This window comes from Acyrthosiphon pisum, chromosome A2 (genome assembly GCF_005508785.2).
Source record: "Acyrthosiphon pisum isolate AL4f chromosome A2, pea_aphid_22Mar2018_4r6ur, whole genome shotgun sequence".
Taxonomy (NCBI): Eukaryota; Metazoa; Arthropoda; class Insecta; order Hemiptera; family Aphididae; genus Acyrthosiphon; species Acyrthosiphon pisum.
In genome coordinates this window covers 6,434,265-6,455,978 of record NC_042495.1, presented here as the reverse complement: position 1 = coordinate 6,455,978, position 21,714 = coordinate 6,434,265, and the positions used below count along the sequence as shown (strand labels likewise).

The following is a 21,714-nucleotide window of genomic DNA, read 5'->3' as shown; positions in this document are numbered from 1 at the left end:
ACGTTCTGTATTTATTATTTGGTTAAAAAATGCAATATTGTTTTTATCAAATGTCTTAAATATTTTAATTTACTTGAAGTTGTTTTAATATATTTATAGCCAGTATTTCTCTCAATATTTAAAACGTTCCTAAAATAGTTTGTATTGATGTTTAAATATTTATATTAAAAAAAAATTATTTAAATTTCAAAACAATAGACATTGTTTATTTTATGCTGATACTATAAACACAAGTCTATACTAATGCCTAATACGGCAATCACATAATTTTGATAGCAATAGATAAACGTAAGTGACACTGATCCAAACAACTTAATTTTACACTACTTTTTAATCTTATACCATAAAAGTACTTATTGTTATATATTATTATATTGTTTACTTATTCACTATTTTCTATGCCTCTCTTTATATGATATCCATTGGCTGACATACTCGAACGATTCTCTTTTTATAATTTAGGTATTCTGGGCTGTTGAAATAATTTTATTCTCATAAATAATTGAAGTACCTATCAACTAAACTCTTGAAGCTACGATTTCGTTTATTCCACTTTCTAAGTATTATTCGCAAAAATACAACAATAAACGTTATTGTTAATTATTCAAATTGTTAAAGAAAATTGATGAAACTGCTAAGATAACAATTTTTTCCTAGTACTATGTAAAATTTAAACATTTTGTAATAATAATATATACGAGATACCCATAATTTGTTTTTTATTACTATAACACATATTCAGAGACGAATTAACTTCGAATTAGAATTTAATGATTTACCTATTACAAAAAACATGAAGTTAAATTACATTTTAAATATATAATATGATAGCATGACATAGTATGATATACGCCATTTACGATAGTAAAGATAAGAATAAATATTATTTATTTGTAGTTATTCTTATTTATATGATATAAAATTACCTATATACTGTGTGATGATGAAAAAGTCATGGATAACGGAACATTGTTTTCTGTTTAAAATTATTAGATAAAGTTAATAAATTAATTAGTAAGGTATAGTATCAAACAACCATAAAACAACGTGTTTATCGATATTCATTCAAATTTATTGTTTTCGAATTAATTAATGTTTTCATTTTTGGAATAACGCCAACGTTAGATAGTGCATACTGTATACATTATAAATAATATTATATAATGTAACAGTTTATTTATGTATTTATTTCATCTTTCATTAATTTAATCAATTAAAAATAAAAAAAAATCGTCTAACTATACAAAGCGTCCTTAATGAAATCCAAATATTAATGACATTACGGAAAATTAATAAATAATAAGTTAATAAATATTATTTACAGAATTTGTGAATTATAATTATTTATTTTGTTATCTTATAATATTAATTGCAAAAAGTAATTTTTATTATTTTATTTTTTTATAACAACTTTTTGTGTAGTATAAATGTATAAGACATACCTATATATATAAATATATATTATATAATGTCCCAAAACTTTAACAATAAATTATAACCAACTATATTTAACATGATAAAATGTAATATAATATACACTGTGATAATTTAAACATTTTTAAATTTTAATTTGAAAGTAAAATAATATTGTGTACATTATGTGACATAAAGAAAGCTTGCAGCTGCCTTACAACATTATAAAGATATATTATAGGTACCGCCCTAGCTATATCCAAAACCTAGGTTTAGAACTGCGAAGATTAGGTCCCGCTCGCATAAATACATTTACAAAAATGTAATAGTATTTGTACATGGATTACTATTACAGTCCGTCATTGTTAATGCTGAATAAAACCCACGTTATATAATATTATATAACGTACACAAAACGGACTTTAATCAAGGTTTACTAGGGAATGGCTGAGTTACGTTTATAAGTGAGCTTCAATAAAGTTTTTTTAAAAATATTTTTGTGGATTTCTCGTATGGGCCATGGAAATAAAAAAAGTATATAATAATATACTCTCGCTGTAATTTTAATATTAATTCAATTGTAAATATTAGATAAAAAAAATTAATTGATAAAATATTTTTTCAACGTTAAGGTAAACTAATTATATACACGGAAAAAATTATAAAGCGTAAATAATATAATTCTTTAATTTATTATAACTAAGCCATATTTTTTTGTGGATTCGCAGTGCATAAAGCGAGTATAATAGTTCCTACTATTTAGATGAAATCTGTAAAACATGTATATGCATATTAATTATATGTATAGCTCACAGACGTGACAGAATCCTTTAAAGCAAAATATATATATTTCGATGGGTAATTATAACTTAAAAAGGTCTAGCAAAAAAATTGTACGTGGTCGTTTGAATAGAAAAAAGAACAAAAGGAATAAAAGGCTTGCCCCTATATACTTTGTTAGGGTTATCTTTCTAAGGTCTTACCTAGTCCGTGTATTATATGAACATAAGTATTCCTATGCATATACTACTACACACTATACTAAATGTTTATGGTAATTGAAGTCGGTCTAATTTTGTGTGTATAATAATAGGACATGGTGCTAAGCAACTTAGGTAGGTAGGTAGAAAAAAAGCGAAATTGAGTGAAAACAAAAAAGAACGGTTTTTTTTGTTCTAGACAAAATAAACTCTTGACAAAACAAAATAATAACAATATCGTGTACCTACTACTTATTCGGGTAAATTTTGAGAATTAGCTTGATAAAATAAATTTAAATAAAAAAGAAGAAAAAAAGCTTCTATACTGAAACGCATAACAATATTATGTCATTAAATTATGTTTCATCTGGTTGGTCTTTCTCGAAAAGTTCGTCGCGCTCAGAACGTACTGTACGATATGAACATAATATCATTATCGTATATTATAATATTTATTATAATAACGCAACTCTGTGTACTAGGTGATCAACATTTTATGTTAAATAAACGATTTTTGTATGTAAAAATGCAAAATAGAAAACAATTTACAATACTCTAATGTTGTAAAATATATAATAGTTATTGATATATTATATTTTTTTTTAATACGACATGTAGTGTAGGTTAATTTAATATAGCCTAGGTAATTAATCTTCCCCACACGAAACATATTATTCAAACGTAAAATAATAATGTTTTATTTATTTTTGGGGTTTTGTTATATAATCTAAACTATAAATATTTTAAGACTATATTTTCGCAAAACACTAACTTTCAGCTATTTTGTATCCATATTGATTTTTAGTTTAATGTTAGTAATTACCTACTGACAACCGATTATTATATTTATAAATCGAAGCAGAGTAATTTTCTAAAAATGTTGTTGCATAAATTATTAATATATTATTATATAATTTATTTTATATTTTATGTTATTGATATAAAATAAATTATTTCATTATTTATTTGTAGCTTTTCAACTTCAGATGATCTGAGTAGAAGACAGTAAAAAGGAGAGATTATTATATATTATAACGTTTGCATTGATTATTAAATATCTAGGTATACATTTTACATAATATTATATTTATATTGCCAAAATAATATAAGTGTTAAATATAGGTGTATAATATAATATATTACCGTAAGATGAAATTCCGATCAATAATACGCTTTAATATTAAATTATTATATTATCGTCAGCCCCGAAAGAAACTCACTAGTGGATGTATTATTTATAGGAATTGATACATAAATGTAACAGCTTACACGTCACGCGTTCAAGTGTCGTTTCGATTGGGCTCTTAATTTCGGACCATATCACTATTATATCACGCACGTGAAATTGGACACTAAAGCGAATACCATACACTCACACACATATACATACACACACCTGCTGAGTGGCAGATAGAGTACCGAAGACAGATAACGCTCGGCCACGCGATGACATCGAACACCCTCGTACATATTAATATTTTGTACAATTTATATCATCTAGTCGTGTGTTATATTCGAGTCCCTCGTCCGGTAAAGTCACGTCACATAAACGTTACCTACTGGAAGACGACACGAATGTGTATATGCACGTCGTATTGTTCTGACGACGACAATAATAATCTTGTGTTCACGAGTGTCAGACAACCAGTGATGGTGGGAAGGGGGTGAGGAGGAAAGCTGCGTCCAACGTACCCTTATTTTGTATTATATGTACGCTGTGCACTTACCGTGGTGTCGTCTGTATCGCGCATATTATCATGACGACGCCGAGCTTTATTTCCAAAGAAACGCGTTCACAAAACGCGATAGCGGTATTATAATATATATATATATATATTACAAAAATAATGAATGTATGTCAAATGTGGCGAGTGCACGCTACGATATTACTTAGGTATACGTAGGTACCACAACTCCGCATATACGCATTTATAATATAATATAATAATAATTGTATAATTAATACTCATGGAATACCTACGCGATGGTGTAACTGGAAACCGTTGTTAACGAATAATAATAATAATAGTAGTAGTATAATCCCCTGAGGGGATAAGTGCGCCGGGACTTTGGTCGGGGCGGAGGATCCTGGGAATCGGATAGCGCCGCGCTACGTCTATACAAGGAAATTCAATTAACCACGGCAAGACGTTTTAACGAACGAAAATGCCCGTCTAATTCGTCTTCGTCGATGATGCTCGCAAGCCTATACTATATAATATAGGCACGTGCGCGCATATATCGTTTAATTAGGTTTATAATATGCTTTATACCTGTGTGTGTGTTTATATATATACATATATTATATATATATATATATATTAGACGGGAAATTATATCAAAGTTTGCTGCGCCCAGGTAATCTCATTAGACCCGTGGGGGGACGTATATACATACATAATATATATAATAATAATATTCTGGCGCGTAACATTAACCGTATAATGGTCCGGGTGGAGAGTTTGCAGATACTAGCTTTTTGACCGGTATTCGGTTTTCGCTGTGCATGCGGAGGGGTGCAGTGCGTGTGTGCAAGCGTGGCCTCATCTCGTTGTCGACAAATCGTCCCAACAAATCGAAGGGCCGTGCACGTCTACGCGTCGTGACGGGGCCATTGTTTTTGGCTTTTATGGATGGCACCTTTTTCCCCTCTTTTATTTTTATTTTTTTGCGTGAAAAGTCTATATGTAAGGGTGTGTGTGTGTGTGTGTGTGTGAGTGAGTGTGTATAGAAAGCGGTCGTTTGCTAGCGACGAGTGACGACGGGGAAGGGACGGGTTTGATTTAGGGGAGGGTCGTGAGAGTGGCGTAAAAGAGCAAAAAAGTATAGGCCAGCGGTGCCGTGGATGACGGCCCTTGAGAGAGAGAGATGGATGAGCTCTAATGATAAACCAGCGACGGTGTAAAGCGAAGGGAATTATTAGACGATGAGTCATCGTTATATAAAATAAAAAAAAATCCCCGTATTACGAGCGTGTGATACATTTAAAAATCCGTCATATTTACGCGCACGAAGTAGATTGCCGAGTGCGTCGTTTTTTTATTTTTCGCTCGTGCGATAATCGACGACCACTGGCACGCTATCAGCGGATACCGTTATTTTATCACCGATTTCCGCGATCGCCGTGGAGGGATGAAAATATTATATAAAAACTCCCCGCTACTGACGCGAGTAATATAGTAGACAAGTATTCAGAATTTTCACGCCTCGATGCTAATTTTATTTTGCTTCCGCCCCCAACTACTAAGTAATTAATATTCATTTTTTTTATAATATCGAAAATAACAATAGGTAGATTATAATATATCCGTATTATAATATTAGATAATTTAATTAGATGGGAAAAACAAGGAATACTCAGAAAATCAGGGCACGTTGCTTTTCAATTTGTCGTTACAATATTATGATCGGTGCATAATAATAACGAGAAAATAAATTAAGTTTTCTACCAAAATTATAATATTTATAACGAAAAATTATAAATGCAAATATGAGAATGTAAAATGTGCTGTCCAGCACAATTTCCTCAGTGAACCACCCACTCGCACCACCATACGTCTATGGCCTCCGTAATACGCATACTGATTACAAAATAATTTCTTAAGCACGCTCGACCAATTGTTATGCTTATAAACTATGAGTAGATTCAAATTCTGATATTTGACATTTTTAAGTACCTGCTATATCATGCAGTCCATTAAAAAAAAAGAAACTTTTTTACGGCGTTTAAGGCTTAGCAATCACGCGAACATTTTTTCAAGTTCTTAATTCTAAAAACCTATGCATACTTTTACACTTCATTCAATGAAGTTATAGTCATGTGCAACTACCATAAATTCTAGATAACTGTTATTGCAGACGCGTCCTAGCTATGATAGACTACCTATATAGTATGAGGAACCTGTGAATAAATATTATATTATATTATGCGATTGGTGTATATGACTTACATAAACGCCCACAGATTGTTATCCTCGGGAAATCGGTGACACGAAAGACCAAAACACGGGGCTAACTGTAGATTCGTTTTGTCGGAATTTAGTAACACACTCCACAGTCTACAACACTGTACACATTCGGTGGCCATCGTTTTCTTTTAAGACCAACGGAAAATATTGCGGTTGGTCAATAGCGAATAACTTACACCGTACGGACGGAGATGACCTTGACTGCAGTATAATAATGTTTTCTCCATCGACCGCTGACCATATTGCATACGGTAATACCAGGGGTATGAAACTCCGTGAATTGGCCGAATCAGGCGATTGTAACCTTGAACACGGCGTGGCATACGTAATCTATGATAAAAGTAAACAGTGGAAACAACCCGACCCCGCGCAGAATACCCTGCCTATTAGGCGGAAACGGTTTTTCAATACGGGTATAACATCATGTCAGTGTTACGGAAACAGTTTCATTGTTCGGACTTCAGATCATAGGTAAACACTTCACCCATCAGCTGATCGAGTTTCGCTTCTATATTGTTCTATGGTAATACGCGGGTAGGTATATTTAGTTGCGAGCTGGTAACCGCGATATTTTCCAACGTCGGTCGGTCTGTCATGGAAGAAACGTGGTTGTCGCCGACTTTTTATTCCACGTCCACCGTACCATATTTAATTCTTGAGTGCGTATTTAATTATGGTATACTGACTGCACTTCGATGACATTCTGGCGGAACAGGTCTTGTATTTGTATATTATGTATATTTTCATGCCTTATATTATCTACGATGGTCCGAAAAAAACGCATCGTCCGTTTTCGGAAGATTTCGAGTCAAAGACAAGGCACCAAGATTCAAGGTAAGACGTACTCACAGTTTCACCTATATAATAATATTATTCACAGGTTTCTTGTAGGGTTAGTTTATTATTCATACGCTTCTATGACCGTTACTTGCGTGTTGTAATAGTTATTTCAAATTGTATATTTATTTAAATGTGTGTACGCAACCTAGATATGTTTTTAAAATCCTAGTTAAATCGTATTAGGTATAAGTATTAAGTATTATAGCAAAACATAACGCGCTTTCAAAATGATATATTATGCGTATACCGTATACCTATGAAGTTTTCATGTGGATTATCATTTATCGTCGCTTCGTTTATTGTGTTTACATATTATTTTAATAACATAAGTATATTATATGGGTATGTAAGGTTCTAGATGGAATAGCCGTTATATGCGTCAAATGACGATTTTTAATGAGTTCATTATAACATATGAAATAGTATTAAATAAGTGTACAGCTTAAATATAAAAGACAGCGGAGCGCGCTTAAATAATCATTCTACGTGTATTATATAAAGTATTATTTATATAAAGTGTAGTTATTTTAACCTTGTTAGAGTAAATATTATAAAAATAGCTGCAGTATCTACAGTAACATAATATATTAATATATATTATATTATAGTTAACCAGAAAAAAAACTCCGAGAAGAAAGTAGTAGGTCTTAATTACTAATTTCCAATGGTGCAGAGAAGTAGATATAGGTAACTCAGTATTTTCGTACCCCGGTGGCGAATTAATGATTTTTTTATAAACCGCAATTCGCTGAAATATATATAATAGACAAACTTTATATTTTTATCTTCACAAGTTCCATTAATTATCGTCTAAATTATTTTAACAAAACATTATGTCTGCGTTACACGTTCGTCGTCTATAATAAGTAAATAATAGTCTTATATATATATTATGTATAAAAGTCTATTGTATAGAAGTACTATAATAAGTCTCAATGTAAAACGATATAATTATAACACTATAGGTGAACAGTATGATATTGCGAATACGGAATAATTAAGATAGAAAAGATTTTTTTTATTTTGTTTAGCTAATAAATTTGGTATTTTCAGTCGGTAATTTCTTACGATTTCCTACCTATCCTTTCCCCGTCCACCCGATCATGCATTTCCTAAAGGCGGGTCGGCGGACGGGCGTAATTTAATAACACGCCGTTGTATGCAATTTAGTGGCCGACCGTCGTTTTTCAACGTTACCGACAACGCCGCCGCTGAGTTCACGTTTTAGCGGTTTGTCGGCGTGAGCGACCGACCGCCCGTCAGCGCGTGTGTGGGCGTTTTGGCGGCCGCGCGCGAGAGACAGAGAGAGGTGATCGATACGCGCGCGCGCGCCGGTCGTCGTCGTCGTCATCACCGCCGCTGTAGTCGTCTCGCGACGCGCTTACGCGCCGTAGACACCCATCGCTGCCGCAGCCGCCGCCGCCGCTACCTCACACGACTCTCGCACATCGCTACCCTTAAGTCCACCACTCCTACACATGATAATACATACGTGTGTAATAATACATGTATATATATATATATATACGCGGCCGACGGCCCCTTCCCGCCCGAAAACCTTTTCGGGGGTAGAAATTAAATATTAATTCGGTTAGAACGCTCGAGCGGCCGCGCTAAAACGATTAATACGTTTCATTTAAGCCGATTAACAGCGGCGGTGGTGCGCCGGGTTTTTCTCGCCCCATCGCCACCGCCGCGTGGGGTCCACCGACACCGTACGGCGGCGGGTGCAGTGCAGGCGGAAGGACGTTCAGATTTTCGGTGAGCTGCAGAGAGCGGACCGATTGCGATTTTCCCGGCCACGACTTCCGGTCGTAATCACGTCGTTCGGCCACCCCTGGCGACAAGCCCCGACCGATCCCGGCGACGGCGATGACGACGCGCAGCACTATAATAATATGTAGAACTATAACCCTGAACCAGGGCTATAATAATAAAACATATTATGAATAAACCACTTCGAGTTACGAAACTGGTCTTGTACGTATATTATAAACATACTAATATGATGATGGTAATTTTTGTTATCGCCCATACCTATTATTATTGTCATCGGTCATTGTCCCGGGGCATTATCCACCGTGTTTAAGCACCGATCTGTTTGAATTTTTAAAAGCGTTTTTTTTTTGTCTTGACTCATGGGGGATGGACACCCTAACTGTTTCATATAAATCCCCTCACTCACCAACCACTGATCACTGTACTACATCCAAATCCTACCACAACATTAATGATTATCATTATGTTATCCTGTTCAGGACCTTATCATATATACAATTATTATGATTCACAGTCGATTTTTTGTACAGGTACCTTAAGAAAATACGCTGCACAATGTGTAAAAATCAAAATGTTCAGTACGCATTACATATAAAGTTCAGTAAAATGAGAAAAAATTGAAAAAACTCCCACGTAACAGTTTATCGGATAAATACAACAACTATTTTGCATTAAAAACATCCGTTAGTATAATAGGCGTAATAATATATCATATTACATAATGTAAACTTAATACCACAAAAAAATGTATAGATATAGGTCAAATAAAGTTTTAATTATAAAAACTGTTTGAAAACAATGTCATCATAAACTATTACTTATAACTTATAAGTCAACAATATTAACGTTTTCAAAGATCGCTTTAATAGTAATATTCAATAAAATTATATTATGATACTACATTACCACAAAATGTTAATGTCTTTATTATATATTTTGTGATTTGTATGACAATTTAATATTTATTCTTGTTTGGTAAAATCACTGAACTCCGTGGTGAAGAATATTATTGAATACCTATAATAATAAGAAAATTGGTACTCTACTATATTTCTAATTTCTACAAATAAAACGTCAAAGATAGAAATGTTTCCGAGTACGTAGCTCAATTAATTAGGGCAAATTTTAGATTAATTTTATAATAATTATTCTGCCTAGATAATTATAGAAAATAATTATGTTTTAACATAATTATTATACACGCTTTTATATGGATTTTTTTTATGAAGTTCAAGTATATACATACCATGTACAGTTTAAGAAAAGAACATATTACTAAAGTTTAACTTTTAAACCATATTTAAAAGCGTGAAACTGTTTTCTTTTATTCAAATATATACGACTTGTGTACAATACATAGTATTATTTACTCCAAGAGTAACGTTATTAAATATTATACCTTGTTGTAGTTAATGATTAATGTAAATTTTTGTTAAAACAATAATTTGACCTATGTAATGTGATGCAAAGACTAAATAAGGTATTATTTGTTGTGCTTTTTTTTTATCATTTCTATCAAATTTATGTGTTTATTTTGACCTCAAAGTGCCATATTTAAATAATAGTGGGAGAGTAGATTTATCCAAGAGTAAATTTGTTATATTGCAAAACAAATTGCTTGCACCATTGAACCATATGCTTTTAGAGTTTTAGGTATGTTTAGCGAGAATAAGCTTTACATTTAACTGCACTTTAGTCGAATTAATGCTTCTCAATACTCCGTCTGGCATAATGTGTGTGTTCTGAAATAGTATTACCTACCTGCTTTCGTTTTATGGAAAATTAAATTCCATTAAGGGGAAGATTTTAATGGGTCGCATAAAAATCTAATAATAAATAAACGAGGGTGAAATGAAGTCTTTTATTTGCTTATTTTCTTATTGAAGCAGCGTCTATACGTGGGTGATATAAATGCGTTCAAATTTGTCGAATGAACTCCAAGTAGATAAAAAGAGTATCGCGTAGGGCCATTAAGCTCCGTGCTACGCTACTGTCTATTAGCTGAATACAAAATAACTAGAATATGAATCAGTTTATACGATGCAAAGGAATATAAGTTATACGAATATTATTATTATTTGCATAAAATACGACTTTTGGCATCGTCCCGAGAGGGCATCGGATATAAACACAAAATGGTAGAGTATATTATTATACGAGTATATACCTACCATAATTAAGTACGGCGATATGGATAGGGAAGCAATATAAACTTGTATAGGTAGTACCTATACATATATAAAACTATTCTCGGTCGTATAAAAACTGAAAACCCTTAAAAAGGTAATGCCACCAAAGCCCCTGTCATTTAAATAAATTAAGGGCTACGCTCCAATGAAATTAATTGGCATGCAAACTTGCAAAGACAACAAGAGTACAACTTTATCATGAAGTATGAACTATATTAAGACTATCAAACTTACTATTTGTGTGTCTTCCTCGTCTTCTTAACACTAAAACTATAACTCAAGTTATCTAATAAGGTTAACATTTTTTATAGTCAATTATGGCGATCTTATCAAACAATAAAAATCGACACTTTTTTATTACAGTGAATCTTAACGTTTCAACTTAGACCACAGTAGTTGTACTTCTCGTAGTAAAAGTGAAAAGAGTTCGTAATTCATTAAATCATTCTTAATATAATAATATGATGAAATATTTGTTAATAAATTAAACATTGGGATGAAAATAGAAGTCTTAATTGTATGTTTTGATTTCAAGTATGAGATAAGTCTATCAAACAATGATTAAATAATTAAGATTATCTCACGGTATGATTTAGATAATAAGATAGATTACATAGTAAGCTGATCATCTTATATATTTTATTGGTCCTGTTGAAACGAGTTTTTTTTGTCCAAGATGTATATGACTACAACTAGAACTTGGCTTACAAACTAAATACTATTAATCATTAATGAATAGTAACAAAATACTAATCAATGTCTTCATTTTCAAAAAAAATTTAAGTTACAATAATTGCCATTAATATTAACATATTTATGACAAAGATTGACACTTTTGTAATCGTCATTATCAATCTGGTTGATATATTGAGAAAATAGCCGTTATATTGGATTTCATTCTATTAGATAAACCTTTAAAAATAAGTGTATACAGTTAGTTAGTAATAACCGTGTAATGCCTGTTAGCCAACGGTTGTAATATAACTAGAATAAAAAAAAAGTATTATATAGCATAACTTTGCCATTTGAAATGGGATGGACCAGCTTTGTGCTCAAACGAATAAAAAATATGCAGTGGATTATTTTACTAACTAAGATATTACATCTTCTCAGATTATATTACATTAAATTTAATATTGAAATGATCTGCATTGTAACTGCGATTTGTGAGTTCCTAGTTCAGTACATTCGTACAAAGAATTAATTTCCTAGTACTGAAAATGTGGAGTTATATATAAATGAAAAAAAAAAAATGTTTTAATATTTGTATGGCAGTTAATTACATTTTTTTATTGATATTTTAATAAAGTAAACATAAAAGTGCAGTATTTATTTATTTAATTTGTTGTTTTTATTCTTTTAAGGTATTCCGATTAAAACGAGAAAATAAATGTGTGAGTTGATTTTTTTTTGGTGTTAGTAAAATAGTAGTAGATAACTAATTTTTGCGGCACCTTTATAGCTTGGAAAATCAATAAGTAGTTAATATAATAAAATTGCAAACATAAATATTATATTTTCAAATTGATCAATGTGTTTTGAAAAACACATCAAAATAATAAAATAAATAAGTACAAAATATTAATCAAGCATCTTTAGAAAAAAAAAAAATCTTGACCATTTTTTTTTGATAAATGAATATAATATCTGTTTATTTATTATCCTGATTTCGTGATAGTTTTAATACTCATAACAAACCTAATATAATAAAACACCAGATAAAATTTTTAATATTTCACTTTAATTGAATTAAAGTTTTAAATGTATAAGTTGTGTATACTGCTGTTATGTTTAAAAGTTAAAATGTATATTTTAATTTTAATTTTGGGATGTCCAGATGAATGCATTTTAATATAATGAAATATTTGTTACAATCTCAATAGTGTAACTGCGATATCAACTTTTCAGTGAATAGGGTGAGAAAGGTAGTATAATCGTCTCTTATCTCATTGTTCATTTCCATGTTAACGTTCTCTTTTCCCAAACATTAAACAGCATTATATTACAGACTGCTTATTGTAAATGCAATTCCTATAGAAAAATACCAATAATATATTTAAATATTTGCAGATAAAAATAATGAGTTTTGACTAAAAATAAAAGTCATAAATTAATAATCATTTCCCAACTGACTGGCATATAAAATAATAAAACACTCTATTATCACTAACAAATATCATTAAAACAGAATATTGAAATACATTATAAAAAAATTAGCTGATTACATTCAAAGGACATGATAACGTGTTATACCTGTATTTGTTGTCTCCTCCTTAGTTCTTATACATATGTTTAACATTAAACTGGTGGTCATCGATATTGTTTTTAGGTTTATAATTTTATTGTAGTTATATTATTGTAGTTATATACAGTAAAAACGAATTCTGAGAAATAAGTATGAACAAATTTAAATTATGACAATTGTTTATAAAGTTGAAAAACCGACGAGAGGATTATGCTTCTATCTAGTTTGTGAACTATAGATTTAATTACTCTAACATAAAAAAGAAAAAAAAAATGTTTATAGATTATTCTAAGCGTTAATTGACTGTAATAACTTATGTTAGCACGCGTAAGACGTCCAGATGAGACAATATATATATTATAATATGAATGTGCCGTGAATAAAACTTTAAAAAACATGATGCATTTAGGTGTTCAACAATATTTATAAAATATACTAAAACCTAAGATTTTGATATCATAATTTATGATTACGCAATCTAACAAATTATTGTTCTGAAATAAAATACTTTTAAATAATTACATGAATTACATTGAATATTATGTAGGTACTTATAAGTCGTGTTCATTGATAAGTAATAACATACCGACAGAAAATACAATAAAAATTAATTATTCTTAATAATATTTAAAGATGTTGTAATTTATTAAAAACACGATTGTGTACGTTGATACATACATTTAATTTTCGAGTTATGATAAAAATAATTTACAAATGATAAATTGATGCTTCTAATAATTACTTACCATGTTTTAAAATCCATATATCTACCTAGGCATTCAATTATATTATATTTGAAGCCGAAATATAAATATAAAATTACTAGAAACCATAAATAACAACGAAAATTATATTACATGATTAGTAAACACAAAGGGTTTTAAGTCAGTAAAAACGGTCATTCATCCGGGTCCCCTAAGTATCGTTATAAACTATTGTTATTGTAAATGCACCATACAGAAGAGCAAAAGCTGCAGATGTTACTGCCAGGTGTTGACCAAGTTGGCCACGGACGACCCTAAGTTCTTGAATCTGTGATTTACAATTAATTTACAATTTATATGGATTCTTGTGTGGTCAATGTACCATGCTTGTATAAAATTAAAATTTTTAGTAGACATAAAGTACTTAAGCAATTACAGTCCTATCAGAATGAGGGTTTAGATGTCAATGACCAATTTCCATCGGAGGAAAAAGAAATGCTCCAACTGATAAATTTAAGAAAGTCGCACGTTAGCTCAAACTCTCAAACTCTCAGTATTTGTTATTTTCTCACGGCACATAGTATAGAGCTGGTATCTCAGCTGATTTAATTTAAGTTCTTCTTTTTTTTAGGATCTACAATATATTTCTATAAATCAGTAGAATAGATACCTAATTAAGAAAACAGGTATGGAAAATTCCTAATTAAAATTCGTTCTAAACAACCCACTAAATATCACAAGAAGCCAAAAATTTATGTCGATGAGAAAGGAGTGGATATCGTATAATCTTACCCGATATTATAAATCTATAAATAAAAAGAAAATTCACAAATAAATTATATTATTTTAGATGTTGTTGTATAAAATATAGTGAAGTGACATTTTTTTTTTAAGTGAGTGATTTCGACGAAACGTAAAATTTAATAACTTAACATCTAAGTATTATAATATGAAACGCAAAAGAAATGCTAACATCAATTAAATGTCATAATCCTATAAAACGTCACCTCTTAATATCATTTATGTCTCCGCGACTCCGCATTAACAAATTCTTAACTTTTTGTTGTATTTATTACATTTATGATATAAGAAGTATAACTTGGGTGATTTTGCTAAAAATGTTCCATCTAATTTGGCCATGGCTTGAGAGGAAAATAATATCCACTTAATTTTCGTCATCCAATGTCTAGATTCAAAGAAGAAGGTTTACGAACGTTAATGCGTTATTCCGTAATTTTCCAACAAAATTTAACATTGTTAAGTTTCGATACTTGTTGTACACTGTATAAGGTATTTGCTTCGTACAAACTACAAAAGTATACGTTTATAATATTATACATACATATACGATATAAGTTAAACGATGCGTAAGATAAGGTCACAATATTGATTTATATTCGATACATACGTATATTGTTGTAAACAATGGCTCTCATATTATATTAAGCATTTTAATAAAAGCGAAGAAAATATATAAATTCATATTTATACTTAGGTATTTCAAACAAATGTCTGCTAGAAATAACAATTTGTGATTTGATATAAATATAATTTTTAAACAATTTTGTGTTAAGGTTATTAATTATAATCCAAAATGACTTAGCATGATGGTGTTGTTAAATTATATTTTATAAAACATACACGAAGTTATATTTTTCAAAAATTATAAATGTGGCTCTTAAATTGTAGGTACATTTTATATAAATAATTAATGACTGGAAAAGTTTATCTTAGATAGAAAGTTTTAATTTAAGAGAACATTTCATATTTAAGACCATTTAAAGCTTTACTAACTAACCTCCATAATGCAAATATTTTAATTTGACATAATGCATATGCTTGATTAAGGAAAGAAGTACCATAGAAAATTATTGCATTTAGCAAACATAAATCTATCTCTGCTTAAAGACCAAAAAATATGCGTTCAAATATGAAACTAATATTTATGACAATTATGACAATTATGAAATATAGGTAAGTACTCCACTCATTCCTTTCATTTATTAAGGACAGTCTAATTTTTAAAAATATTTTGAGCAATAATATCTTTATCTTATAATAGTAGTATTTTTAAATTGTACTGACTTCAGAAATAATAACATATATTATACAGTATCCGCTTTTCAGTAATTAATTAATAAAACAATACGAAACCTAAAAACACGATACAATCAAAATCAATCATCTTTTCAATATGTGTTTCCATTATCGGAACCAAATATTTTATGTGTCATGTTGGTAGTTAAAGTTTTTGTGTTAAGACATCGATATGTCAAATTTGTATTATGCATTTATGCATCGAAGCATATTAAAACTTTTCAAAAAGATAACGAGCAAAACTGGTTCTATAATCTATTACAAATTACAATATTAAAAACAAATATATCATATTTATTTTTTTTATTTCATCAATTAAATTACAAATATAAAATTATAAACTTCAATATTTATGATTAATTAACCTTTACAAGCAAAGCTTGTGTTGAGGTAAATGAGTTATAACATGCATGTAGTTATAGTGTTATACTATACTAATTAGGCAGGTATTAAGAAATAATAATTACAATTTTAATTACTTAACCCCTTAACCTACCTATTACTTAAAACAAAACATAGACAAAATTAAAAAAAGAAACATTACAAATATTATTTGTTTTTTTTTTATTATAGTTGTTCTAACAAATATACAAAAACAATTTTTTTTATTATATAGTTAGCCTTGTGTATTATTAACATAATTATGTATACATTTTTTTACATTCAATGATTGAAATTTAAACATAGTGGGACCTAGATAATCAACAAAATGTTTGCCGAAATCTGTTTTTGTGTACCAAACATCAATGTCGTATGCTCCAATGTTATGCTTAGTGTATTGTATTTCTTATTACTAATTTTACCTGTCGAAAATAGGATAACAAATATTGTTTGTAGAATAATGTAACTGGAAGTACCTTAAGTTATTTATAGTTTTGTGCCGTGGAGCCCCGAAGATCTTTTTTGTCCAAACAAATTCTTATAATAAAAATTTTGTTGAATTTCTATAGGTCTCAGAGCATAATATGTTGAACATCTACCCCATGCTATTAATCCATATTGAAAGACAGACTTATATAATTCTTGTTAAATGGTGCGAATAGTGTCCGTTGGCAGTCTTTTATTAGTTTATAAAAAGTATTAAATATAATAGACCTTAAACGCATTACTAAAATATTAATATGAACAACCTAGCGGAAATTACTATCAATAAATATACCATATACCTATATACTTAACTATATTCTCCTTTTAAATCGTTTAACAATTAAAATAGTCAAAAAAGTAATCATTACAAGAATGAATTTTGATTTTATCAACAAAGGTAGATTACTAATGGAAAAATCGATTAAAACAGTCTTACTGAATTCAGATACAGCTTCCTATTTTTTAAATTATCAATATTCTATTTACACCTAATTCTGCTGGGCTTTTAACGCCTTCCCATGTGTTACTAGAGAAGAATTTTCCATTACTATATAAATGATACATTTAAACGAGTGTTCCACTTGTTTTAGTTCGGTGGCATTTATGGTCTGAACTAGTGGCGTGAATAAAAAACGTAATTTTATTATATTTAAGTTATAATTATTATAATTGATCGTGCTGATATGGAAAAATATATATAAATTCGTCTCAAAAAACCACATTTATTCTCCACTTTGATACAAACCACTTTGATCCAACAACTTCGTGCATAAAACTTTAAATACCTAGGTGTAACTCATATTATAAACTACTCGTCCCAAATTTGATTTTTAGATACATATTGAAATATTTGGAATAATATTCTGCTTTAGAACATAAAACTAAAAATGTATCATATTGTACTAAGAAGAAATGCTTAAAAATAAATAACAATAAAAAAACAGTTATAAATATAATTTTTCTGTTTTATTATTACCTACCTACCTACAAATATGTAAAAAAAAATATTTTCAAATACATTAATAGTTTTTGAAAATGAGTGGCTAACGTTAAAAAAAAACCACCCTATATGCATGTAAACACGCAACCAACATGTCATTAAATTTGTTTATTTAGGTTAAGTAAAAAATAATGCTTTACTGATTATCAAATCATTTAAGTTAAGAAAACATTAAGATAAAACAAAATAAAAATAAATATAATATATTGAAATCTTACTAAATCAGATGTGTTTACAATATATTAAGGAATAACTATGAAAATATCATCAACAAATATTGGTAAAGCTGTCAAGCATTCAAAAATCTTCATAAGGAAATCCTTATCCCTTTAGGTTCCATGCATCGCCTTATGTGACTCCATTGAAGCCAAATAAAAACAATTAATACCGTGTAAAAATGCAGTCTTATATAAACTATACAGTCCTTATATTTTTATTCTGTATTATGATAATATCTAAATCACTCATCGTTAGTATTTATCTAACGGGAAGCTATTTTTATTTTATAAGTATGAACACAAAAACACTCCTATATTTATTTTTAGTTTTTTTTTTTTTACTATTAAGGAAATAAGTAATAACAGAAATAATATTAATCAACATCATTACCTGACGAGACCGCAACCGGCCAGATGGACAACATGAACACCAACCAATACGTCATGTTTGTTTTTATATTTAACGTCGTTTGCCAGTCATCTGTTTCGGTGTCATTATCATAACGCTGTCCCTGGAAAGCAAAAATACATTCTTTTAAATAACATTTTTAAAGAAAAAACTAAAAATTGTTTGCAGTAAATATTATATATTGTTATAGACGCAATGATTCAATGAGCATTTTTTTTCCGTGTCATCTAGTTTTCCATGAACGTAAACAATAATAATTTTAAACTTTAATTTTTTTCTTCTAACGCATATAGATTTTCGTATACTCCGATGAACCGGTCGGTGTACGGTCCAGTTAGTGTCGGTAAATAATATATAGTAAGTCATTTCGCGTTTTATATTATATCATTATAAAAAATTATAATATCGAGTTGTGCCGCTTCCAACTTGGAACAATGCAATTAATGAACAACAGACATCATCGTCTGAACATAACTATATAGTTGCGCGCAGTCTGCTGCAGCTGACAGCAACTGTAAAAACTTCCTGCTGCGGGATGGAGACAATTAAAATAATATTTAATGCGAGAAATCTTGATCTCTTGATGGAAACCTGATTGAAAAAATTATTTTCTTCGATGTAATGTATTATTATTATCGTTAGGGCCGCCGCAGCCGAAGCAACTTTTCGAGAATCGGTTGCACCCGGCTTAATTAATCCGATTTTATATACATAGTATAAATATGAAACCGCCACAACCACCACTACCATCACCCGTCTCCGAGTCAGTAGAATTAATTTTTCTTTTTTTCTTTTCCCTATCAACTTTTACCCCTTTGGTTTTACTGACCAGCCGACCGACCGAACCGAAATTCGTTTTTCGAAATAATATTCTCCCAGTCCGCGTTAATTGAGTTACACGCCCTTATATAAAACCATATATATATATGAGTACTTATATACGCGCACAACACATTATTCGCCGACAGCCGCATAAAGAATAATCATCGGCCACCGTTTTTGGTAAATGTTCAAGCTCGTGTGTGTGCGGGTGTGTGGGTGTGTGGGTGTTCGAGTCTTCGAGAGTATTCGCGTATTATAGTCGTTGCCTTTACCCCACCGCCGCCGTCGTTGTAAACACCGCCAACACGCTTCGGGAATCCAACGGAATGTCAATTAAGCCAAATTAAACGTGGTAGACCGCTCGGCTGACGGGTCACGCACTACGGGCAAATACACACGCACGCATTACCCTCATCGCTGGCATAAATTCAATGAAAGACAATCCCCCCGTGCAATGACTGACGACGAGTTCGGCCGGAAGTACGCGTACAGCTCCGCCGGATCTTCCGAAACTATATATATATATAATAATATGAGTACATGACTGTAGTTGTAGTCGTGTTAAGTAATAAACAATAATAATATGGTCCACATACGTTATTTAACGTGGGTTAAGGGTGTGAATGGCGAGACGTATATTTTGTCCATTTATAATTATACTAAAATATACTCGCTACGCGTCAATTTTGGGTTTTTTAAAAATAGGTAGGTATGTATTCAGTGTTCACACATTACAGTTGAAAACGCGTATCAATATGTATCACTAATTCCTATTTTATGGGTACCTTTTTTATGAAACATTTTTGATATAATACAATATTTCGATTGACCATATTCCATGATATTATTATTAGGATCTATGATCACGTCATATCACATTTATTACTTCACTGGAGTAAGCTGTTCACAATGCAAAATAGTCTGATCGATCCTTTTCGGTTACACGAAGAGCAAAACAATTGGGTTCGAAAAATCACGAGACGAAATGGATTTACAAATCCATCGTATATGCTTAAGCATAAGAACAGATCTTAACAGTCGAATCGAGTGAGATAATAAAATTGTATTGAACTGATTGATTTGCTTAATAAAGGGGAAGGGGAGTCCACCCTAATGCCCCGTCGAAATGTATAGGGTTCCAACACCCAAATTAATTTCACCCTATTTACACCCACCATGGTTAAATCATTGTGACAAAACTCTAGATGGAATATAATAACGCACGTCATACGGAAATTAGTCTTGTGCGCCACTTGTATTTAGGACGCATAATAGACTCGTCAATTATAGGCCGGTACGCCGCGGTAGAACGATAATTATTATCGGAAACGAGACAATCGCGGTTAATATATTATACGAAATTCGTTTACGTCGCACAACGACGTAGGCGGTTTATATTATAATATTATGATCAATCGGAACGATAGTATTTTTTTTATACTGTCAATTACAACAGCTGGTCTCTTATGCAGTTATATAACTACCTACCAGATTTTTTCATTCACTACGCCACGACGAAATTAATACAAGACACAAAGACGGAATATTTATTATAATATTATTTTATTTTATTTTATTTTTTTATTTTTATTTTATTTATATTTACGGGTCTAGCCCTTTGGAAAAACAAAGTTAGATATATTATGTACCTATATTTATAGTTGGGTCGATGTCGAGTCCTGAAAAATAAAAATGAGTTCGCTATCCAATTATACATATTTTAATATATAATTTACAGATAAAGGTTATAATATTATATTACAATGCATCTTATATCTATGCAAAACGGAATGATTGCACGGGAGACAAGATGTAATATTGAATAAGCGATTTGAAGAAAAAAAAAACTGATCGAATTTATCAGATTATAGTGCACGACAAAATATTGAAATAGAACGGTGATTACGAGGACGGTAATAAGTAATAACCAGAATGAAAGGGCCAATTCGTGAAGTGGCCAGCGTGATAGTGCGAACAACGCGCGCGGGGTAGCGTTAGAGCGTGGATCTGGTAGGTGGTTGGGGGTGGTGGACGTAATATAAAAAAAGGTGGGTAAGTGGATGTCGCTCTGCTGTACAGTAGGTTACAAGTGGGTCACTGTATAATGGACAGTAATAAATTTGAATTCAATGATATAATATCACTGTATAAGAAAAACGATTCTGAGCGGAGACGGTTTGTCA

General features: G+C 30.7%; 1 protein-coding gene across 5 annotated transcripts in view; it reads right to left on the bottom strand.

The window, feature by feature from the left end:
- Positions 1 to 21,714, bottom strand: part of LOC100569551 — a 171,459-nt gene that overhangs the window by 40,492 nt on the left and 109,253 nt on the right. For all 5 annotated transcript variants that reach the window (XM_029489649.1, XM_029489648.1, XM_029489647.1 and 2 more), the window contains one exon: positions 18,692 to 18,812. In XM_029489649.1, coding sequence (XP_029345509.1) covers positions 18,692 to 18,746 — 55 coding nt within the window. In that variant the 5' untranslated portion in view covers positions 18,747 to 18,812. The remainder of the gene's footprint in view (positions 1 to 18,691; positions 18,813 to 21,714) is intronic.